Source organism: Anas acuta, chromosome 1 (assembly GCF_963932015.1).
Source record: "Anas acuta chromosome 1, bAnaAcu1.1, whole genome shotgun sequence".
NCBI classification, from domain to species: domain Eukaryota; kingdom Metazoa; phylum Chordata; class Aves; order Anseriformes; family Anatidae; genus Anas; species Anas acuta.
The window spans coordinates 17,122,185-17,145,343 of NC_088979.1; the positions used below are offsets into that span (position 1 = coordinate 17,122,185).

At 40.2% G+C, this 23,159-nt stretch overlaps 2 protein-coding genes across 5 annotated transcripts in view; one reads left to right on the forward strand and one right to left on the reverse strand.

Annotated features, from left to right (window-relative positions):
• Positions 1-282: 282 nt before the first annotated feature.
• On the reverse strand, positions 283-22,245 carry NPAT (nuclear protein, coactivator of histone transcription). Of its 2 annotated transcripts, none has more exons than XM_068670449.1 (18): positions 22,064-22,245; positions 19,165-19,283; positions 17,530-17,590; positions 16,227-16,299; positions 15,715-15,755; positions 14,383-14,613; positions 13,802-13,883; positions 12,613-12,745; positions 11,929-12,020; positions 11,758-11,845; positions 11,377-11,473; positions 10,880-11,005; positions 8,443-10,125; positions 5,611-5,726; positions 5,413-5,521; positions 4,293-4,350; positions 2,435-3,584; positions 283-1,577 (listed from the first exon to the last, which is right to left on the reverse strand). In XM_068670449.1, the coding sequence occupies exons 1-18, from the start codon at positions 22,098-22,100 to the stop codon at positions 1,500-1,502; spliced, it is 4,374 nt and encodes a 1,457-aa protein (XP_068526550.1). In that variant the 5' UTR covers positions 22,101-22,245; the 3' UTR covers positions 283-1,499. The 2 variants fall into 2 exon arrangements, with proteins under 2 accessions (XP_068526550.1, XP_068526540.1); XM_068670439.1 differs by having other exon boundaries at positions 13,802-13,886.
• ATM (ATM serine/threonine kinase) overlaps positions 22,211-23,159 on the forward strand; it is a 68,539-nt gene continuing 67,590 nt past the window's right edge. For 2 of the 3 annotated variants that reach the window (XM_068670401.1, XM_068670417.1), the window contains exon 1: positions 22,211-22,334. The gene's annotated coding sequence lies outside the window, so the exon portion shown is untranslated. Of the gene's footprint in view, positions 22,352-23,159 lie in introns of all 3 variants that reach the window. The other variant, XM_068670410.1, reaches the window with a different exon arrangement.

Consider the following 23,159-nt stretch of genomic DNA (forward strand, 5'->3'; position numbering starts at 1 on the left):
AATGAGCAATGGTGTTTAAATGCTACAAATAAAAAAAAGTGGATGAAAGTTGATTTTTATTAATCTAAAAAAAAACATTCACCCAAATTACAGCAGCTTAGGCGCTGAAAAAGCTTTTTTTTCGCTTGCTTGCTCTAGCCCCTGCCAATTGCTGCTGTTACAGCTGAGTGTTTAATACTGAAGCCCTTGTTTTCAGACATGACTGGGTTATGGCAACACAACACTTCTATACAGTATCCCCGAAGTTGCTTAGCTGATGTAAAACTATTAAACGAGACACACTTTTCATTAAAACAAAAATATTTATTCAAGCTGTAAATGCTATGCAGTATTCAGTTACTGGATGGGTTTAATATAAACATCTACTGCATAATACTGGTTCCTTAGGAATCCTTGTATACTGTCTGAAACATTGCCCTGTTGCTGTACAGAACTCTTACAAGAGAACTTGCGTTAAGAACTCGACAACTGGAGAACAAAGGAAGAAACACCAGTAAAGGAAATTCTGCAGTACTGGAGCAAGGCTTAGAGGGGTCGTTTTCTGCCATGCTAATTCGTACTGAAAATGTAGCTCGAGCATCTCTTTATTTGAACAATCCATATAATAGCTATGAGGAGGTCTATGTTCAACAGAAGGATGCAAATTTTACTGTGTCTGATTAAAAGCATAATAACAAATGCTTTCTTAACAACAAAAGTGACGGATGAAAGAACTTGTGTTTGCAGTAGAACACTTTGAAATCCTTGTCCAGCTGCAGCTGAACTATGCATACTGGAAGTACTTTGAAAATAGCTTTTGCATTCAAAATACATCCTAAAAGTACTTTAAACATGTGGACTATACAAATGAAAAATCTTATCTCAAAGACTGGTTGGGAAAAGCTTCATGAGATCAGAAGTGCTTTTGGGTGGCTTTTTTTTGGCCTCACATTTAGCTACTGGTGTTTTTGTTAACTCATTTTGTTAACTCATTTAAAGCCTTACAACCGGGGTTTGACAGTTCCAAGAGAACAGAATTTTAGTACCAGCCAGTTTTAGCTGAAGGGTAAGTTACTGTAGGATTCAACAAGACAATGGAAATTGGCCAAGTCAACTGTCAGGTGTCAGAACAGCAAATTCCAAACAGCGCCTTCAAATCCACAACCTTTTTGTAAATCGACTGAGCAATTCATGTGGTGAACAGAGAACGCAGCAGAACACAGACAACACGGTGTAACAGGAAACATACAACCTTTCTTACATTACATTTATACAAATTTACAACTTTGCAAGTTAAATGGCTCTGTAATTATGCAAGTGCTTTTTCAAAAATAAACATATACCAACGCAATATTTACACTTAGCAACCTGCTTCAGAAAGAGCATGATTTTGCTATAAAGTGAAACTTCAGTGCACTGGAAGTGCAACTCACCCTTTAGAATTACATGTAAGTTCTCATGCAAATCCTCAGCATAACAATACCTAGCTTTATCTGGTCACAGTTCACGTTGCCTTTTTTTCATTCATCATAATGCAAAGATAACAAGAACTTGTCCACATCCATTCCCTCTGGGAAAGAATTCGGTAGCTTCTTTTTCTGTAGGAGAGGAAAAGAAGAGCTGTGTTAAATGCGAAGAACCTGGGCACGCAGAACCAGTCTGTGAGCCTTCCTTTTTCCTCATCCTTCCACGTACTTTGTAGAAATAACCATGCAAAGCTCACTCAGAAACCAGGCAGTGAGCTGTGTAAACACTCGTGTGCCCCTGGTGTAACAAGTGCCTGACTGCGGGCCAGGAGTGACTGCAGTTCTCAGCTTGAGCAGCAGCCCACCCACACTTCTGGCAGGCCCGCCTCCTCCGGCTCTTCTAATGCACACAGCATGGGTGAGCGAACATTCTGCATTTGTAGTGGCTCAGGGGTATGCTACAGCTAGGTATGGCCACTACAATGCTTTACCGTGTCTCCTGTTTGGTTACTTCCATATACAACCTTCTCTTGTCTCACTGCACCTTTGCTATTTACCACTCAATCAAATCCCTGAGACAAAGGCAAGGTTCCATGCTACGAGGACTGGGAACACACAAAATGTGGGTTCACAGTCGTGGTGGGGAGTGAGGATGCAAGAACAGCCTGGAGTTTAGTAAGGCCTAGGTTGAGTTTGGTCTGATTTCCAACTTCAATCTAGAAACTTTGAATTTCTAAACTCTAACTTCAATCTTTTATGAGAATTCATTTAATTTTCATAGACATGTGCAATGCGAGTTAGTTACATGTATCTGCAGGTACACTAAGCTTAAGAAAACTGTTAGTTCAGAACGGGCTTGAGGCAAAGTTAGTAACTGACAAGCATAAACAGGGTATCAGGGACTTGGACTAGCACCTCTGAACCACTATAGATTAGATCTATATGTCTAACATATTTAAAACTTTAAATCAGATAATGCCCGTACTTGCCTTTATTTTCTTCTTCTTTGACGGTGTGGGAGAGCTTTGAAGGTCTTTTCTGTTTGCAGAACGAGAATTCCTCTCACCCTCACTCAAGTCCTCCAGTTTCCTCTTCTTGACCATGCTCCTTAAGGACCTGAACTGCTGCGTGTTGTCCTTCAGAGGGGTCGCGGCGCTAGTCCTTGCGATGGCAGCCCGCGACAGGATCATCAGCGTGTGCGCAGCCATGCTGACGCTGTTCTCACTGCCCGTTTCGCTGGCGGGGCTGCAGGCGGGCAGGTCCGGTGTGGCAGGAGGGACCATGATCCGAGGGGTTGCGCTGTCCTCGTTGAAGCGCTGACAGGTCGGCGTCCTCACGCTGTCTGCAGGGTCATCCGTGTGCCTGTCCCCAACTCCGGACGGCGTACGGGGCACTGGCAACTCTCTGTTTTCAACCGCCTTACTCGTAGGGCTGTGCCACTGGATGTCCGGCAACATCTCCATGCACTGCTTAGTGAACGGACTTGGCAGGCAGAGGCTCTGGCTGGCAGCTTTAGCTGCTTCTCGCTTCGGCTCCTTCGAGGACAGAGAAGCGGGGGCCGCAGGTTTGCTGTTCCCGTTTGAGAGCGACCCTTGCTTTTTGTTCAGGTCCTGCACCGCAGCGACCGTCTTCTCGTTCCACAGGCTGACGCTCTGCTGACCATTCGAGAGTTTGGCCGGGTCCTGGTTCTTCTGCTTCTCATCAGCATCTCTCCGCAGTTCATTCTCTTTATTTGCTGTGGTCTTGTGGAAGGGATCTAAGGGGAGCCCCGCAGCTACCACCTTCCGCTCGGGCTGCGGATCCTTTGTGGATGTGCTTCTGTTGCTTACTTCTGGCTTACACAGAATTCTCGGCAGTGTCTTATCCTTCTCTCGCTTTGCAGCCTGTGCTTTAGCCGAGGATGGTGCGGAGTCAACAGCAAGCAGGGTGTTTTCACTTCTTTCTTTTTGGGGCAAACTTTTAGCAGTCTGAACCTGGGCGTTCCCTCCTGGAGTCGGTAGGACGGTATCAAAGCAAAGCACTCTCCTGTGACTTTCTTGTCTTGAATTGGAGCTTGTGCTCTCTACCGGTACCGCAAGCAAGTTCTCCTCCACCTTCCTTCCTAGTTCTGCAGGGATAAGCTTGTCTGGGTTTCCTGTCCTGAAAGTGAGATGAAAATACCTCAGCAACACACTTGTTCCTACTGCACGAGTTCATTTCAGCTGGCTAGAAGTTGACCCCAAAATCTGTTTAAAGCCCTCCCCATTATGTAAATAAACATAGGGTTTGGTCTCCACCTGACAACAGCCCCAACAGAGTGAAAAAATTACCAGATGTCCAAAGAAAGACGCTTCTGCTGTGCCAGCTCATACCACTGCTGTGTTTGTGCCCTCTTCCTGGCTTATTCTGCATTCCCAAAAAAGGCTTATGCTTATTTAGGTGTGTGAATAATTCTCTCCCATGAAAACATAAACTCTAATGGCTTATAAGAGGAAAAGCCGTACTGGGATGGTAACTTTGGGATCTCTGGCACGGTCCAGAAGGTGTGAGTGGTAGCAGTTTGATTTATTTCTATGAAATTTGAGATAGGACAAAGGACAGAGCAGAAATGACAAATTACATTTCTTTGCAAGAAACATTTTCCTCCCTCTGCTATGCAAACCATGTCTGGAGATTGGTTACAATTAACAGGAAGCTGAATTATCAAAACATTATATCAAATCTTTTGCTTTCGTGGCTTTCCTAAAAGTGCTAATTTTCACATGCGTGAATTTCATGTGTATGCCTGGGTATGTTTATTTTTAATAAGCTGACTTACTTATGCACGGCAGGAAAAAGAAGCAGGTTTGAATACCGAGTGCTACTCACCGCTGCGTTCGAGAACTCGTATGGTTCAAAGTCTCTGATACACTTGCTACCAGTTTTCCTGGAACAGATAAACCATTAGTAAACTACAATGTTTGGAGATTATCTCACAGTCGGTACAATTTACATTTCACCTGACAGAATCAATAAAAACACAGCAACAACACTGCAACTTTTTCATAATTTTAACATTTACAGATACCTAGCTCAGCAAAGGTATTACCAACTAAGTGTAAATGAGAAGCTTGCTGTCTACGCCTGGGTAACAGACAGGCCTGGCAAGACAAAAACAGTTAAACTGGACTTACAAATGCAGAGCCAACATTTCCAAGCAGAAGGGAAGTAATTACAGAGAACTCTCAGTTATCCATCAGCGAACCTGAATGCAGCCTCACTACGCCATCCTAGGCTTTTTCTTAATTTGTGACTTCATTCTGTTTTCATTTTTTATCCCTAAGCCCATCCTTTTTAACAAGAGGTAGATGGGCTAATATGCCGGGTGTCCTTATAACTCAATTTATTTTTTATTTTAAAGTATTTTTCTCACCCTCCTCCCAATACTAAGAAATAACTCTAACTCTAGTCTTGTTTGAATTTGCTATTAATGAAGGAGCGTTTCAATGAAACGAATACGCAGAAGTGTACACCTGAAACCAGAAAGAGAAAACAGGCAGCAGAATGCAGTTTTGGTAATAGATATGCAACATATCTATTAAACATTTTTCCTTAATAAATGATTAAGATTGTTGCTCTTCTAATGAAGTCCATATTTTCTGTGGCTTGGTTTCAGTGGCAGCAGTAGGCTGTACTTACAACCCAGGAGATGAAAAAGAATCAGAAATATAAAGAAAACTATTGTTCTTAAACTGCAATAGTCTTTAAGCATTAAATTTCCAAAATAGGCTCGATCCCAAATCTGGAACAATCCAATATGCTGGGAGTTTTTCTTTGTAAATGCAGCAGATACAATTACTGCTCACAGGTATGGGCCTCTCTCAAAGCCATCCCAGCAGTTACTGGGCAGAGAAGCGCTGACATTTACAAAAATGTAATCACTCAGAACTGACACGTTTTTGGAGCCTAAAGTTTTCTTCTGCCTTTCTCAAGAACACAAGGTGAGTACCTGTATTGGTCTTGTTTCTTGCTCCAGTAATCTTCTGTGATTTGGGAGGGATGGGAAGTTTGGGGATGCTTCTATTGCACACCGGATTAGCGACAGGCATATGCAGAACCTTAGAAGAATCAAAATATTCCATTATGATTCACCAAAAGGCTTCAGCTTTAATTTTGATGAGAAAAAGATTCCTTTATGACACAGTACCTGGCGGGCAGGGGCTGAGAAAGCATTTCCATTTTGTCCTACCACCGAGAGAGGGATCATTCCCACCATGCCTTGCAGAACGGGCTGCACTGGGGATGCAATTATGATGGCAGAACCTAAAAAATATCAAAGTATTAACACCGTACAGAAACTAAAATATTTGTGAAGGTGACAAGAAAGCAAAAAGAAAAGTTTTAAAACAGGATTTCCTAAAAGTTATGCACGGTTACACCTGTAGCAAGAAAAGCTCTGTCTTTTCAGAAGAAAAATCATTGTTGTTAGTGTATATTACTACCAGAAAACAGGCTGTGGACGAGTTATTTCTAGTTTCAACTGAATTCTTCAATTAAACTCTGGTTTTCTTTGTAAGAAATGGTTCAAAATTCAGCTTGAAGTATAACACATCTATGTTAAGGCTTGAACTTTGAATTAAAGTAACTTACAAAAAGCAGAAAAACTAACACTGAATAGTTTGTTTTGCTGCTTAGCAAAAGGAAACTATTATTTGCATCCTGTTGCATACAATTACCATGCTTGCAAGTTGTTAGCAGCATTTTTTCCCTTCCGTTGTACCCACAACACCTTCCCTGTACAAGCACACACAAGCTGGGGAAGGCTAGTTTGGTCTGCATATACGTATCTGATGTTTATTCTGCCTGGTAAGAGGTGTTACATATGGCGCATGAAGACTGGAGTCAATTAGTGGTTTAAGATCATTTAATAAAGCCCAGCAAGACTTATTTGGGCTATTTAACCTCAAGTTCCTATTTAAATCACGATTAAAATAGAAGGCATTTTGAGCAAGTTTGCTGATGACACCAAACTTGGAGGAGTTGTGGACTCTGTTGAGGGTGGAAAGGCCTTGCAGAGGGATCTAGATAGGTTGGAGAGCTGGGCGATCACCAACCGCATGAAGTTCAATAAGAGCAAGTGCCGGGTCCTGCACCTGGGACGGGGAAACCCTGGCTGCACGTACAGACTGGGCGATGAGACGCTGGAGAGCAGCCTAGAAGAGAGGGATCTGGGGGTCGTGGCAGACAGCAAGTTGAATATGAGCCAGCAGTGTGCCCTGGCAGCCAGGAGGGCCAACCGTGTCCTGGGGTGCATCAAGCACGGCATCGCTAGTAGGTCGAGGGAGGTGATTGTCCCGCTCTACTCTGCGCTGGTGCGGCCTCACCTCGAGTACTGTGTGCAGTTCTGGGCACCACAGTATAAAAAGGACATGAAACTGTTGGAGAGTGTCCAGAGGAGGGCTACGAAGATGGTGAAAGGCCTGGAGGGGAAGACGTACGAGGAACGGCTGAGGGCACTGGGCCTGTTCAGCCTGGAGAAGAGGAGGCTGAGGGGAGACCTCATCGTAGTCTACAACTTCCTCGTAAGGGGGTGTCGAGAGGCAGGAGACCTTTTCTCCATTAACACCAGCGACAGGACCCGCGGGAACGGGGTTAAGCTGAGGCAGGGGAAATTTAGGCTTGAAATCAGGAGGGGGTTCTTCACAGAGAGGGTGGTTGCACACTGGAACAGGCTCCCCAGGGAAGTGGTCACTGCACCGAGCCTGACTGAATTTAAGAAGAGATTGGACTGTGCACTTAGTCACATGGTCTGAACTTTTGGGTAGACCTGTGCGGTGTCAAGAGTTGGACTTGATGATCCTCAAGGGTCCCTTCCAACTCAGGATATTCTATGATTCTATGAAAATAGTTCTTTTACATCAGTTCTGCTAGTAAGTTGTGTTTCCAGCTGCCAGACATATGGGAATTATAAAAAGTGAAAGAAAAATTTATTCCATGGTTCTTTGCTTACATGAGCATCACCAGGAAAAAACTAAAGTAAAATGCAGAAGAATTAACAAACTTATTTCTCTCTATGAAAAACAACAACAACAAAAAACAACTAAATATAACTAATAGCTGCATTAAGAAGCCCTAATGATTTGAAACGCCAGCAATCTTAAGACCCTGCACACCGATCAACACCTGTTGAACCGATCTCTGACCACAAGAAATGACTATGCACAGAAATAACTGGGACAAGCTTTCAGTTTTGGAAAAAAATAATAATGTGAATGTGCTGATTGTAACTAGTTTATGGTTAGCTTAACATTTTTAAAAGCATTTTAAAAACGTTAAGTAATGTAGCAATATAAACGCCCACACCAAGAAAAAAAATTGATTATGGAAAGAAATAATGTTATACTTCTATTTGTATTACTTATATTCATAATTTAATCTACTTATATATATACACTATATATATATTTATTATACATTATATTATGCTTATAATTATTATCTTTTTTTTTATACTCTCATTTACATTTATTTGTCTAAATACACTTCCACTGTATTTTAGGCCTTTGGAAAAATGAAAACAATATAAAACAAGGCAGTAATTTTAGAAGGACTGTCTTCATCTAGGCAGTTACCTAAGGTAAACATGGATATCCCTAACATTCTACTTATAGCAACTATCTTATTAAAACAAATAAAAAGCCTGCTTTATTTAGCAAGTTAAGGCAAAGTTAGCAGAAAAAAAAACCAAGCATCTTATCTAGTGCAAGCCAAGGTACCCCTCCTAAATTTAGCACTGCTAAATTTACATGATTTAAACTTCTGAAATGTGAGGATGTTTTTTTTTCAAAGCAGCATAGTCAATGACACTGCCTTATCTTTATTTCATTTTTAATAGCAATTAACATACAACATATTAGTTTCAAGGGGCAGACAGAGCAGTCTTTAAAAATTCAGTTTACTTCTAATGCACTTACAAAAAAAGAGAACAGAAATGCTACATAGAGAACACGCTTCCAGTTGTTTTTACTAATGAACTTACCTTGTGGGAAGTTTGGGGAGACGGTCTGGTTTGCTGCAAAGGTGCTGCTGGATCTGGGAGGAGTCCGTAACTGCTGTACTGCTGCTGGAGCTTGGGCAGCAAGAGGCATGGAATTGCCAGGCAGTACAACCACGTTTGATGGTGTTACAGCTGTGCCCAAGGTAGCTGGATCAGTCACACAGGTGGCAATATAAAGGTTGTTGGAATTGCCAAACGCTGTGCTTGTTGCTGGCATCAACTGTATAAATCCCCCTTCCTTGGAAAGATTACTTGTACCTGCAACTGAAAGAACCGTGCAGTCCTCACTCGGAGTGCTAACAGAGGTGGCCACGGGATCCTTCGGTCTGAGCACGAGAAGATTCTGCTCCGCCGAGTCCACACCTTTTTCTGCATCCTCTGAAGTGAGGCATTTGGACAGGCCTGTAGTTTTAGTTGGGGATTTGGCTGGGGAAGACAGTATGATGGTTGGCAAGTTTTCTCCTGTGATGCTGGAAACAGCATTATTTAACTCCGTGTCTGAAGAAATAAAGGGATCATCGCTGATGATGATCTTCAGGGACATTATATTAGAAGGATCAACATCCATTGGTTGGCTACTGGAAGATACACCACTTACGCTTTTGGCTTCAGTACTCGACTCATCTGTTGAGGAAGCCGTTTCTGGGAGAGGAGAGTGGCATATTTCCGATGTAGTAAGGTTATTTTCAGTGGATACTACAGGAATTTCTGTACACGCCTCAGCACCAGGAGAGAAATATATATTATCAGCATCTACTTTTGTAGAAGACGAAGGTTCCTGCATTTCCACTTGTGCTCCCTCTGAGTTTGAGGGTCCTGAAGGGAGGTTAAAATCCTTCTTAGGATTATCGAGCTGATCACTTGAGTATGGTTTGTTAGAAGTGTCAACAACTTCAAGCTGCAACTCCGTTTTGGCAAGATCTGGAATTTTCACTGCAGATCTTGCAGCACAGTCTGACTGCATACTCCGCTCCTGCTGATTGGCATGGTGGCTGGAGTTCTCCTGTAAAATACTAGGCAGTGGAGCTGTCTCGTTTGTTACAGGCTGTTCTTTTCCTGCATCTGCTGACGGGCCAGAAATTGGTGCATTATTTTTTCTCAGCAGTACACTGTGACCAGGGCTTCCATCAGAAGGGCTTTTAGTAAGTGTTTTTTCAGATATTGACGTATCTGGTGATAAGCAACATTTACTTCCAGATTGCATTCTGTTTTCACTGGCTGTAGAACCTTCTTCCAATGAAATCAAAGAAATCTGCGGACTACCAGAATGAACGTATTCTAAATTAGGACTATTTTGTACACTATGACTTAGTGTGCCCTTTCCAATTTCCATAGGTTTTTCACTTTCAGAAACTAGTGCAGGCGACTCTTTTTTATCATAAGCATCTCCACAGTGTTCGCTACACTCACTGTCAGGAATCTGCCTCTTGTCAGGCTCAGTCAAAACAGGCACAGAGTCAAAAGCAATTTCAAGCTCGCCAATATGTTCAGGGGTAACAGTTTTAAGTACATCAGCCTGCTTCCTTGGTCTACAACTTCCATGCAATTGTTCACTGGTTGCATTTTTCTTCACTGTATCATCATCACTAATGGTGTTCTTCAAGGCACATGACACTTCTTCTAACTGAAAACCTTTACAGGATAGTGCTTCTCTAGAATTATCACCTGAAAAACAGAGACTACGTTGGTTTCATATTTATTACAACAGATGATCCTTTTACAGGGTTTTAGAATTGATTACTCACTTCAATGGAAAGATGTGTCACACAAAACTAAGTAGGTATAATGCTGCTCAACCCTACTTTTGAGCCAAGTGAAAAATATATGAAACATACAGAAAGATTACACATATTGGGCAACCTGGTAACTCATTTTGAGCATAAATAATAAGCACATACATAGTAAGTAAATGGCTCAGGTCATTAAATCAGATTTCCAGAAGCTCAAAGAGCATCTCAAGATAAAAACCTTTTGGCTCTATTTCTAAACATACCTTTTGTCCAGAGTATGACTATTTGGGGGATTAATTAACCAACAGATTTCAGAAAAGAGAGAAAATAGTTATATGGCTAGACAAAAAAACATTATCTTTGTATTTATGTGCTCCATGGTGAGAACTGCAATGTGTCTCTGTTCTGAATTAGAAAACAATTTTACAGATATTCTGATTTCATTTAGGAGCTTAACCACTTGTAAGTACACTGATGGTCTGCTGTTAAATTCAATAGCCTGAAACTTTCTACCAGACCAGGTACATGTGTATGTCCATGCAATGTAAACATTACCACTGAAAATATAAAGATTTTGAAATGTACAATCGGATTGTCTGAAAATACTCTCATAATGAAAAATGAACAGACTAAAAGAGACTCTAGGGGAAACGAGGGGAAAAAACAAGAACAGACAAACCTATACTTACTAGTTTCTTCTGTTCCTAAAGAACTTTCAAGTGATTCTAGGTTGTCCTCATCCACCAGGATTGTATTTTCTACCCCACTCTGACCAGAAATACCAGCAGGTAAATTCTTGTTTACCTTGTTCTTCCCTATTTTAAAAATAACGCATGAAGAATGATTAGGAGTGTCATTTTACGCACATGTAATTATTGCATTTTAAATGAAGCGCATAGATTTCAAATTCAAGAAATGCCATCCTAAACTCAAAGGAAAACATTTTTCTGAATTCATTACAAATCCACCAATAGCATGGAAACTTCCTTCAATTTTATGTGAGGATATCCCTGATAAAACAAATAGAAAAAAAATTACAGTAGAATAGAAAAAACAAGTATGGACTATCAACCTTTATAACAGAAGAGTCTAAGTAACACACTAACACACTAATAACACACTAAGCCAGCACAAAAACAGAATTTCAGCTACATGAAACTGTACGATTGAGAGTAATACAGCCTACCATAATCAAACAAGTCAAAGAGTGCCTGAAAAGCTGGATCTGATTCTGTCTGTTCCAGAATGTCCTGTATAGCCTCTTCTGACATATGAATTTCACCCTGAGAAAAGACAAGACAGAGAGAACTGTTAGACAATTAAAAAACAGATTCCTCTACTTCGCAAACATACAACTGGCTTGAACTCTCCTTAGGCAAGGGAAGTTGCGGGATAGCCTCTCAGGCAGAATTTATCCTTTAGACAGGCTTAGCTGTGTTTCAAAGTGTGAGAGGGAGGAGGGCAATCTGATACTGGACAGTAGGCAGAAGTTCAGCATAGTCCCTGTAACTGTTCATTCTCATATGGCTGGTCTTCAAAAAACGTAAATAGAGTGATCCACACCTACCTGAAGTCCAAGAATTTCATCAATTGATGTCTCTTGTTCTGCTGGGCCACTGTCTGTCTGTTTGGGTGCCTGAGTGACGTTGCCATCACTGGAACACAGCCATTGTTAGTTCAGAACTCCAAAATTAATCAAATGAATGTACATATGAAGGTTAGAGGTCCTTTTTATTACCTGCCCAGGATTTTGTTGATGTTCTCAGCTAGCTTCTCCTGAAGAGATTTGTTGCTCAGGATCTTTTCTCTGGCATTTTCAATAACCAGTTGCTGGAACACAGAGTTTTAAAGCTGTCAGGTTTCACTCTTACTATTACCAGAAATTGAATTTCCAACTTACTTGTAAAATCAATCAACTCAACACACAGAACACTCTTTGAAACAGCAGACAGCGATAACAAACTATTTTAACCATTTCTTGTGTTACTAGTACAAACTCCTCCTCTTTCTGAAGGAACTGACTGACTTCTGCCTGTTTCATCTTTACACTCCACCAGGACAGCCGATCTATGACTGCATGACACCTCTATGAGAAGCATCACAAAACATTCCTCTTCTTCTGCTCTCCTCAAGTACAGCAAGTCTTATTGTGGTTTCTGGTTTTCATTTTCTAAATAAATACTGCATTCTGACAGCTTAGAGGTGTTTTAGCAAAGCCAGTAAGTCGAGGAAAAAAGCCTCTACCTACCCATGCCACACTCACTAGCTCAGCACACAGAGCTGGTTCAAATATAGAACAATGACTTATTTAACTTCTAAAGTTAACTGCTATAATACTGATGATAAATGACACATAAAAGACTAGTTCTGCTTTCTGAAATTAGATCTTAAATGTAAATACCTTTCATAAGCATATACTCACTGGGAAGTTACCATCTATAAATTCTTCAAGTGGCTCACTTTCTTTTTCTGTTACTACTTCATCGGGGTCTTGAGAAGTTCTACTTGCTGAAGGAGGCCCAGAGGTCGCGATAGTTTTCCTCTTCTGAGATTCACTGAAACATTCCAAGACATTTATGGCATGTTTTGTGAGAACATAGCAAACAACAGAGCTAACAGTCACTAAATCAAGTATCTCTCTTCCTTATTAGCAAATCAAAGATTTTAATCAACATAAAATTAACTACATATTGGAAATACAATAAAGCCCTATCTTTGCTTCAACATGTTGTATGTATATATTGCGTCTGAATTCATAAAGGTTACAAGCAAACACACAAAAATCGTGGATAAACAGCACAATGGCAAATTGCATTTCATGCCCACTGGTCACTATTTTTTCCCTCCAGTACACACTACTTTAACTGGTGGCACAAGTTCTACTTTACTGGCACTTATGAAAAATATTTTGGCATCACCACTGAAAGTAATGCGGTACAGCTCTTGTCAAAAAGGCAACCAAATGTTAGTTTGCATAAGCATTTAGATGGCAAATATGAAACATAATATTTTTTTACATGAGACCTATGTGAGTGTACATGTATATGAGTGTAGACTATTTTGAAACCATCGATCAACATCAGCATTAAATCACATATAAAGAACTTAAACAGGAATCAAGAGGATACTGAAAAGGTAACAATGAGTAAGGATCTGGAAAACTGATAAGCAACTGACAACCCTGATAAGATATTTTACACCGCTTTTAGTATGATTATGAAAAATTTTACTGAATTTTTGTAGCCAATAGTTTTTCTAAGTACAGACCAAACATACATTTACAACAATATTTAGAATTTTCATAATTGGTAAGGATATTTTGGAGGGAGTACTAAGTCTCAGTCTTCATGTTTATTTGTCTATCTCAGAAACTAAATCAATGATCATATAGATCAACCAATGCATACAGATCAGCTATATGCAAGGAGCACAGGCAGCCTCGCACCAGTCTAGGATTAAGTTCTTAGACTTGACTTTCCTTGGTGAAACACCAGACACTGGCCACTGTCTTAAATTTGGTCTTAAATCTGAAAGAATTCACCACCTGGAAAAAATTACACTAAAGATTACAACACTGCCTAATCTCTAAGTCATCCAGAAGAGCTGCTTACCTTTTCCGTCTTCCTGGAGAAAGCAAATTTGAATGGAGCTTTCGTTCCTGTGTTGTTGGAACTTGAATGTGTATGAAATCTCCTGCTTTATAAGGGAAGAAAACAACCATGATGCCAGTATTTCTTCCCGCGACATTCTTAAGGCACTGAAGAAATCTACATATAATATGTTCCAGGGAACTCCTGGGTGTTCATCGAAAATAATTTGGTATTGTCATGGAAATAAGGCACTACTTTTAAACACATCCTGAGAAGAATCACATCTTCTCTGCTAAAACAAGTGTTTTGGGGGAGGGTGATTACTCATAATACAATAACGACAAATTGATGCACTTCTTATCTCTGAACCTGCATCAGTAAGCAAGGATGCAAGAGCCACTTCTCTTTTGGGTACTCCTTTTATTTTAATCTCCTGAACTATTCTGAAGAACCAGGGAACAAAGCAGGAATTTTCTAAAACTTTTTCAATGGAAGATGATTAGTGCCAGTTCTGCAAAAATTCACCTATATCCATAGACTTTTCACAGAAAAAAAAAAAACAAAAAAAAACACATTTTAGAGAAAAATAGAGTGCAACTTACTGTTGATTTTGTTTTCTTGGGTTTGTGACTGGTGTACAAACAATGTATTCAGTCTTGCCTGTGATATATTCTGATTTATTGCTGGCCTGTGAATAACTTGAGGAGGTACAATAGAAGAGGAATTCTGTGGCACTGACTGATGGGCTACAGATAATAATCCTGGATTTGGAGGGGCTGATTGCTGAAGCATTCTCTGTCTTTTCATTTCTACTATTCCACTTCTAGTACGTGCTGGAGAAAGTAAAGACAAGATGAAAACATGATAAATGATCTTAAAAAGGCTGTTGAATTCCAATAATTAGTCCTTGAATATAGTAATTTTAGACCTAATTACAGACGCTCCAGTGGAACTTTTCTGTGCATCAACAACTACCTTATGAAACTTAACAAGTAAGGAATACATGCCTTTGTCTTCTGTGTTACATGTTTGAGATAAAATAATTCACAAAGTACAGACAACTTATACAAGCATGGTTACAATTTCTGTCACTGCTTAAATATTTACAAGAGTAAATCATGCCAAAATGACATTTTCCTACATAATATTCAACTCACTTAACTGACCTTAACTGAAATAGTTAAGCCAATAGATGTCTGCATTTATCAGACCAAATCTCACAAATTTAAATAAGAGCATGCTGCCCAATGCAGTGAACCTCAGATCCAAAAGCAATCACTACCTATATCTCACATTCTCTTTCCCCATACTGGTTACTCAGCTGTACTACAGAGAGAAAATCTATTTTCAAGTTAAATAACTTTGCCCTTTTAACTGTTCATTTGGCAGTTTTTGTATTGAAAGAAACAATTCTAGATAGAGCAAGTATCTTTTTTGTTACAAAGAACACTATATTCATATTTTATTTAGGCGTATATTTGTATGTATATAACAAATTTTAAATTTGGCATTCATTTTTATATTCACCTTCTACAGAATTGAAACTGCATCATAAGGCCTTATGGTTATGTTTTCAGTTCCTCTGTGAACCACAATTTAAATCAACAGCTGCAGCACTGAAGCAGCAGTTTTCAGACTTTTTAACCGTGTAAATTTCTAAAAAGTTTTCAGCAGAGAAAAGAATGCTATATAGCGAATTTAAGCCCCTTGCAAAAGGCTTGTTTTTTCTGACTTCCCTTTCCTGACCATCACAGTAATCCATGAACTGTACTGGCGACAGCAGACATGTTGAAAAACCACTGCATTAGAGATTGGGCAATATTTTAAGGGTAAAGATGAGTTATTGACTGCTGCAGCATTCCCTCATTCTTCACCAAAACAGATCATTCAAACATAAAGCCTACTAATCCCATGCAATTGGTTCAGTTACTTACTCCTTTGATTAGCAGAAAATCCTGTGGAATTCTGCATGCTCCTATAAAATAAAACAGGCGATATAAATTAAAGAAGCACCATGAAAGCACTCAACTACATGTTGTGATGATATCATGCAGTAAATGTCAGTCTGGTCCCAGTCAAGCATTTCTTCAGAGAGCTTCAATCTACTAGTGTTATTTTTATTATTTTAAACAATGGTCACAAATTCTTCAAATGACACTTACTGATGTGTTTTTGATCAAGTAACCACAATGGTATCGGATTCTATATGACTCATAGCATATTGCTTTATGGCAGGAAGGCCACGTATAAAACCGTACTAATGCCCTCCTTATCAGCTGTCTTGAAACATACACGCAATTACCAACTCTCACATACCTCCTATCTCTCACCATCTTTCAGAGGCAATAAATATCAAAACCATTCTCATACAATAAGGAGAGTTGATCAACATAGGACCTCAATCTTACAGTACATTTTACTTTTTTTGGTTTCAAAATTTTATTACCTGATCTGAGAAAGTGTGTAATCTAGTTTTTTCCACAGAGATGACATCATCGCTGGAACTTCATGTGTTGTTTCTAACGCAAAAGATAAAAAACAAAAACAAATAAGCAACAACAACGAAAAAACACAAACCAAACAAAAAAAACAACACACATTTTAAGTATCTAAAACAGGTAACACACTCAGAAAAAGTGAAATCATAATCAAAATAATAATAATGGTGTGATTCAGGCATCATCTAGTTTTAGGTATCTTCTTGCCTTCTCAATATTCTGGTAATTAGAGAGCTCTCCTAATTTAACAAAATTAATTTGATGTGATCATACACTCATCATGCATGGATATGCTTCTCAGTTTCAGAAGCCTAAATGAAACTGAGGAAAGTCTTTCAAAATAGTAATCCTCAATGGAATCTGCATGCGGTTTTGGTATCTGGACAAACACATGCTAACTTTCTAACTTAATTCTGAAAATGGGATTTATATTCTGAATTCACTTATGTGATTTTGAAAATTGTAACTTTGCACATGGCCCTTTAAAAGTAAAGGTTTCTTTTAAGTTGTCACCCAAACAAGTAAATACACTTGGTACTTCTGACATACATAACATTGAAGTATAAATGTATGGAAGTAAGCACATTCATTTAAGTGTTTTTCAAGGTGCCAAGTGCAAATGATTGTAAAGAAAGTGTGTTTGTGTCTTAATTGCCATTTCTATTAAACATGGTTTGAAAGGAAAAACACACTTGAAAGAAATGCAAACATGCTATTTCTTAAATTAGTCTTGAATCTAAGCACTGCTAAAAATCTAATCACAAAACATATATCAGAAGTTTTAAGATTAGGCAACAGAAGCTCAATAACCATTTTAAAAAACTGAATAGAAAAAGTTCTCTCTCTTTAATATTCAAATATAAAAAAGTTACTATGAATTCATTTTAATCAGTTTTAAAAACAAGACAAGAAGCATTTCACACCCTAGGATTCTTCCTCATTATTTATCTCACAATAAACCGTTCAACTTTACAAACGTGATCTTCCATATTCTGAACACTTCATTATATTTCCGTGCTTTATTCAAATTTGAAATAAGAATACTTAGGCTGGAAACTGCAAAGAAAGATAATTTGCTCACACGATGCTGTTCTAATTGATAATCTGCATAACAGGGAAACCTTGAACTTCAAGCATAGATGGGGGTCGCTCAAAGTCCAAATCTAGGTGGAGATACTACCCTTTTCCTCAAGGATGTTCACAACAAATAAACACAAAGATTTTTAAAAGAATCTCACCCCAAAGACTTACCTTTTGTTTTCATGGCTACATATTCATTCAGAATAGTTGTCAAGTTTTTTCCACACAAGGACTGGAAAAAAAAAACACAGATCTTAGAACCTTCACTTCTACTTGTACTTCAACTGCTACATCACATTATATTCAGGTAGTTCTTCAGAAGACTATATTATGCTGACCCTCAACACAAGAACTATGCTCTCAGCTGGTACTGAGTTGTCCCAAACTAGGCAGAGAGCAATCTATGGAGCAAAATGCCATTGCAAACACAAAATTTGCAGCAGATGATATTATTGCACAACGAAGGTAGAGCAGTCAGACCTGCATACCCTCTGGTCATCCTTGTTATTACGGAATAAAGACACAAGCAGATGATGAAGAAGAGCTCTGACAGATTAATGAGTAGGTACCACACTGGAACACTTCACATTACGATGCAAACGTGAAAAGAACTTCTGCCTCAAGTAAAATTCTTAACAGTCACACCAAATTAACTTTTGTATCGTATTTACTTATTCTGTTACTTTAAGAGAAATGAAGAGAATCAAGATTTTCATGTTATCACTGTCATTTGTTGTACCTTCTTGTCTTGTTTGCTAGAGGGAACTCTGTAGTGCAAGAAAAAAACAAATCCCTTTATTGCAAGTATTTTGAGCTCCAGTGAAACTTTTTTCTTAGACACTATTGTATTACCACTTTCCTATGAAAAACAAGAAAAATCTTTCCACTGACAACAATAATAGTAATAAAACAAACAAACAAAAACACCTGCATAATCTCTATTTACCACTGTTTTCTTTCCTAACTCTTGCTGGCCATAGGTTTGTCTCCACTCCATCCCACCACAGTACAGTTGACCAAACATTTGTAAATGAAACAGGTTCAAAAGTCTGTTTTGAACAGACACATCGAGACCTCAAACATCAGAAAAAACATTCCACACATTTTGAATATTGTGGATAAAACACCAGACCACAATATAACTGGTATATTATTAGAATGAAATGGAAAACAGGAAAACATACAACCATTAAAGGCTGATATGCAAAACCCACAATTTGCATGCTATATTAAAAATCTCGTTTTATATACATTAAAAATACAAAATATCTAGTCACCCTGCAGCTAAATGCACAGATCTACATATATAGCTACCCCCTGTATTTTGATTCCTCCCCAAAGTTCCACATTTCACCTGGGACAAAACACATGATACTGAGCAAAAAGGAACATGAAAAAAACATCTGTCATCAAAATTTGGTGCTCTCAGATAAAATTGAGTTAGCTTGCTTAAATTAGTATTTACATGAAATGGCACATTACGGGCTGCTATATCTAGGATAAGAAAGCAATCTTCAGTAAATAACAAGAGCAGCCCTGAAATGAGTAAAACCCTCACAACACCCTTATATCAATCAATCCTCAAAGCTGCAAAGCAGATTTAATGTAAAATGTCAAACACAATTTGCGTATTTTACACTTAAAAAGGAGAAAGTAACTGCTGATACCATTGGATGCCAAAAAATAGAACAAATGATCATTATTTTAAATGGCATTCAAGAAGTAATTGTAACATTGAAAAATGTCAATATACTTTTCCATAGATGTAGGATAATTTAAGTTGCTGCTCTGCAAATAAAAACTCACCAGCAAGCAGGCTGGAATAAACCCATCCTCTGTACAGTGCTCCGCGTATTCTTTCAAATCCGAGCTTTCTAAAATAAATTCACGGCAGGTAGCTAGAAGTTTTTCCTGTTGTAAATACCCTGCAACAAATCAGATTAAAAAAATGTTCTATTTCATTCATTATCTCTGTTCCATAGGTATCAAAACATTAAAATAACCAGTTGCGTACAACGCTGAAATAATTTGGTAAGATCTGTATGTTGGACAAGGAAAGCAGAATTAGTATAGAAGAGTGTGTATCTCACAAAATACTCCTTTAATAGTTATAACAACAAAGGACAAAAACCATTATTGACACTACACCGTATTTACGAACATTGAAGACTGGAAAGGGGGCACTATCAACAATTTTGGATTCTTGGCTTAACAGGCTGGCAGATTAAACATTCAATGCACTGAGCACCCACCTCAGTTTCATAATTAAAAGGAATTATACAGTACTTTACTAATAAAATGCAGTGCTATATAACAATACCTCTGCACCCACCTTCCTATCTCAAAACAGGTAAAATATGCAGTCGTTACAGTTGTATTTCATTTTTTCAAATAATCGCATTGTATGAAAATTAACAACAACAAAAAAGGCTTTTACCCCTCAGTTACAATAATTTCACTTTGAATAGATGCACTAGCTGCCATTTGAACAGTATACATCCCAGAACTCAATAGTTATGCTAACAGGAAGAATACTGAAAAAAAATTACTTTTCCAAAATTACAATCCTCAGCAAATATGTTTGGTTTCAATCAAGCTTTCTGAGTTTGCTTTAATCTTCACGTACTCTACGCACTAAAAGATAAAAATAGCTCAATCTGAATGATGGATTCTAGAACAAAGACCCACAAAGAAAATGTCTTTTCTTTCTTGTCTGTAGCAGAACTGAACATGAAATGTTTGAAAGAGTTGTTAAAATACGGAACTCGTTATACAATGTAAAATATGTGTATTTATGTAGAAACCCCAATTGGTCTGCCTCAGTTCAAGAATGCCTACAGAAAAGTGCTGCCTGGAGTTTGTATGAGGACACAACATCTTTTGGAAGATCTAAGTATAGAAAGAAAAAAACATCCTACTTGAGACATAAAGCTCTTGTCCGTGTTTCCAACAAATAAGCAAACTTTAAAAGCAGTCTGGGAATAAAAACCATGAGTTTAATCATGATGTGTGAGCTGGCCTACCTGGCAAAAAAAGGTGTTTGGACCTGCAGAAATGGAAGGGCTGTCCAATTTCATTTTTCAAACCCATTTTGCTAGAAAACTCTCAAACTTGCTAAAAGCTGTAAGCATATTTTGGGGAAATACAGTTATCTGCCAGCCTCGTTCATACCCACTAAACCATGAGGATAAGGTATTAGGTCAGAAGGAGCTTTGATCTGTGCTGGTCTGGCTGTTCTTACAATCAAACTCCACTGGACAATTACATAAAAAGTTGCATTTGTTCTTTCTCAAACCTACTGCTACTACACTACGCAAGGGATGACAGCCGCATACACCAACGTCCTGCTTAATAAGGCCTTCCAAACTTTAAAAAATGTCTGTATCAATTTTTTTCTGGGCATCTGAGCTTAAACGCTTACGTGTTTTACAATTCTGTAACATCACACAGCCTTCAACACTGCCAAAACCAAATTAAAGGCACAAAAGGCTGAGTACCTTCTGAACTAGGAATGAGTCAATATTTTGTTCCATCTTAAGAAACATAAACACACGTCTAACCCATAGTACTATCTCTCTCTCACATTAATTAGAAAAAAATAGTTTTCTTCTGCATTTTTCTCTGGGTGATCTTTTCTTATCAATTTAGTTTTGTTTCTTAACCTAATATTCACCACCCTTCACAGCAACAGAAAGGCTTGGCTAGAGAAAAAAATAAGATGGAAGAACTGCACTGGAAGCCTGTTTGTCCTCTCACAACCCAGGGATGCCTCATGGATGAGGAATCCCTGTTAGAGGACAGAAATAACTACGGGGCACGTCCTGTTCTACAACTTCGGCTGCTCAGAAGCTTTCTGGGCACGATGCACGCACTGTGGCACAGGAGGCGCGGGATGGGATGGGATGGGATGGGATGGGATGGGATGGGATGGGATGGACCGTCCCTAGGATGTGCCATTGCCCAGATTTTCTACCGAGTATGTTTGTGGGCCTCTGTCAAGCCTGTGAGATAAGGTGTTTGCCCAGGCACCTGTAACTCAACCAATTTGTGATAGGAAAGTTCAGTGACAGATCTTTATTGGGTAATTTGAGTTCTTCGTTTACAACGCAGGGAGTTTATAAAAATCCTCTGTGAGTTCACCACCACAAGGCATCTCTTACTAGCCTCAGTTCTCAACACATTGGGCAGCATTTATAATAAACAGAGCCATGGGAACACTGCAGAAAAGACTCAGCTTTAATGGGTTTAGATAGGAAAAACGCTGAACATCTGGATACAAGACGTGACAATGCAGACACTAAGAAATCCTAGTGACCCGTGCCAACAGGTGCTCACAGCTCACCTACCTCATACTGCAGAGGTCTAATTTTTGGATTTCTGCCTGTTTGCTCCCATTTTCCCATTACCCAGACACCCCAAGCCATAAGGTCCTTTAAAAACCACCCATGCCCTGGCACCCTTACTGTAAGGCTCCAGTAAACACCAACCGGGCTGAGTGCTGCCTCCCCAGCCACCAGCACCGTGTGGGAGAGGAATAAACTCCCCTCATCTCCCTTTTGGTTCCCCAAACCTCCCCCAGCGGGGACACACCGGGAGCCACCGCCCCCTCTCCAGCCTGAGGGGGACCCGCCCGGTCCCCCCGAGCCCCCCAACGATGCCCCCGGCCCCGGGCGGGCGCCCCCTCCCTCCGCCCTCCCGCACTCACCCAGCACCAGCCGGGCCACGTCGGACGGCAGCAGCATGGCCCGAGGAGGAGGAGGAGGAGCAGAAGGAGGAAGGCTCGGGTCCCCTCGGGGGGGCTCAGCGCGGCTCGGAGGAGGGCAAGGCGCCGAAACTCCTCCGTCCCCAGCGCCCCGCCCGGCCCTTTCCGCCGGAACCCGCCGTCCTCCTGCATCCGTTTCCAGCTCCGCCCCGCTCACCCGTTTCGCTCCGGTTTCGCTCCGGATTCGCTCCGCGGCCGTTGCTGCCCGCTAGAGGTGGGCGCCCAGGCCTGGTGGGGGCTCTGAGGGGCAGGGGGGAGCTGCTGGGGGTGAGGTGGGGGGGGGCTGGCGGCTCGGCCCCCTCAGGGCCCCGCAACGTGCGCGCCCTCAGCCGCCCTGCACCGAGGGGGCACGAACACGTTGTGAGGCTTTAAAGTCCTGCCTCGCTTTCTGGTGAATGCCCGGGGGGATGGATGTGGGCTAAGGCAGCAGGTCTTTAAAGTTTTAATTGCCTTGTTTGTCTAAACGGGTGTTTCTGTGCTCTCAGCTCAGGAGGCAGTGAGCGGGGTGCCCGTTCCCAGCGGCTGGGGGTGGCTCAGCGGGTCTGCCTGGCGTTCTCAGGCAGAGCTCCTCTGTATCTGGCCTCAAGTGGTAAAAAGCAGAAGCATGAAGTTGTATTCAGCGCCATTTTCATGATCAGCATAATCTTCCAAAAAAGAGAAATACAAGATTTAGCAAATTCCTATCTCTGGTAAAGGAGATAAGGCATACTTTTAAGCAGCCACTGAAGCAGAAAGTTGTTTCCCCGTATGATTGGTACTCAAACATCCTTTGGCAAGGCAAGACCTAAAGGGCTAGCTGATATGGTGGCGTGTACCCACAGAAATGGAGGATATTCAAGAGGAAGAGACTTTTCACAGTGCTCCCCTCTCCGGGCAGCTGGTTAAGAGTGCTTCTGGTAATGGCCAACTGCTGAAAATGAGGAATTTGTCTGATTGTCTTCAGCTGTGTTATTCTATTACCCTTGATAGTTCACTCAGTATTGTCTGACCAGCTCTGCTCTGCTGTCACTCACAGAAACAAAATAAGTCAGAGTGGTGT

Bases quoted from the DNA above. Each gene is read 5' to 3' on its own strand.
- NPAT (XM_068670439.1), bottom strand. From the start codon at position 22,100: ATGCTGCTGCCGTCCGACGTGGCCCGGCTGGTGCTGG. The intron at 12,746-13,801 runs GTAAGCAGCTCT...GGAATGTTTCAG, and splicing joins TCTCCAGGAAGACGGAAAAG to TGAATCTCAGAAGAGGAAAA. The intron at 11,846-11,928 runs GTAATAAAAAGG...GCTGTGTTCCAG, and splicing joins ATCAACAAAATCCTGGGCAG to TGATGGCAACGTCACTCAGG.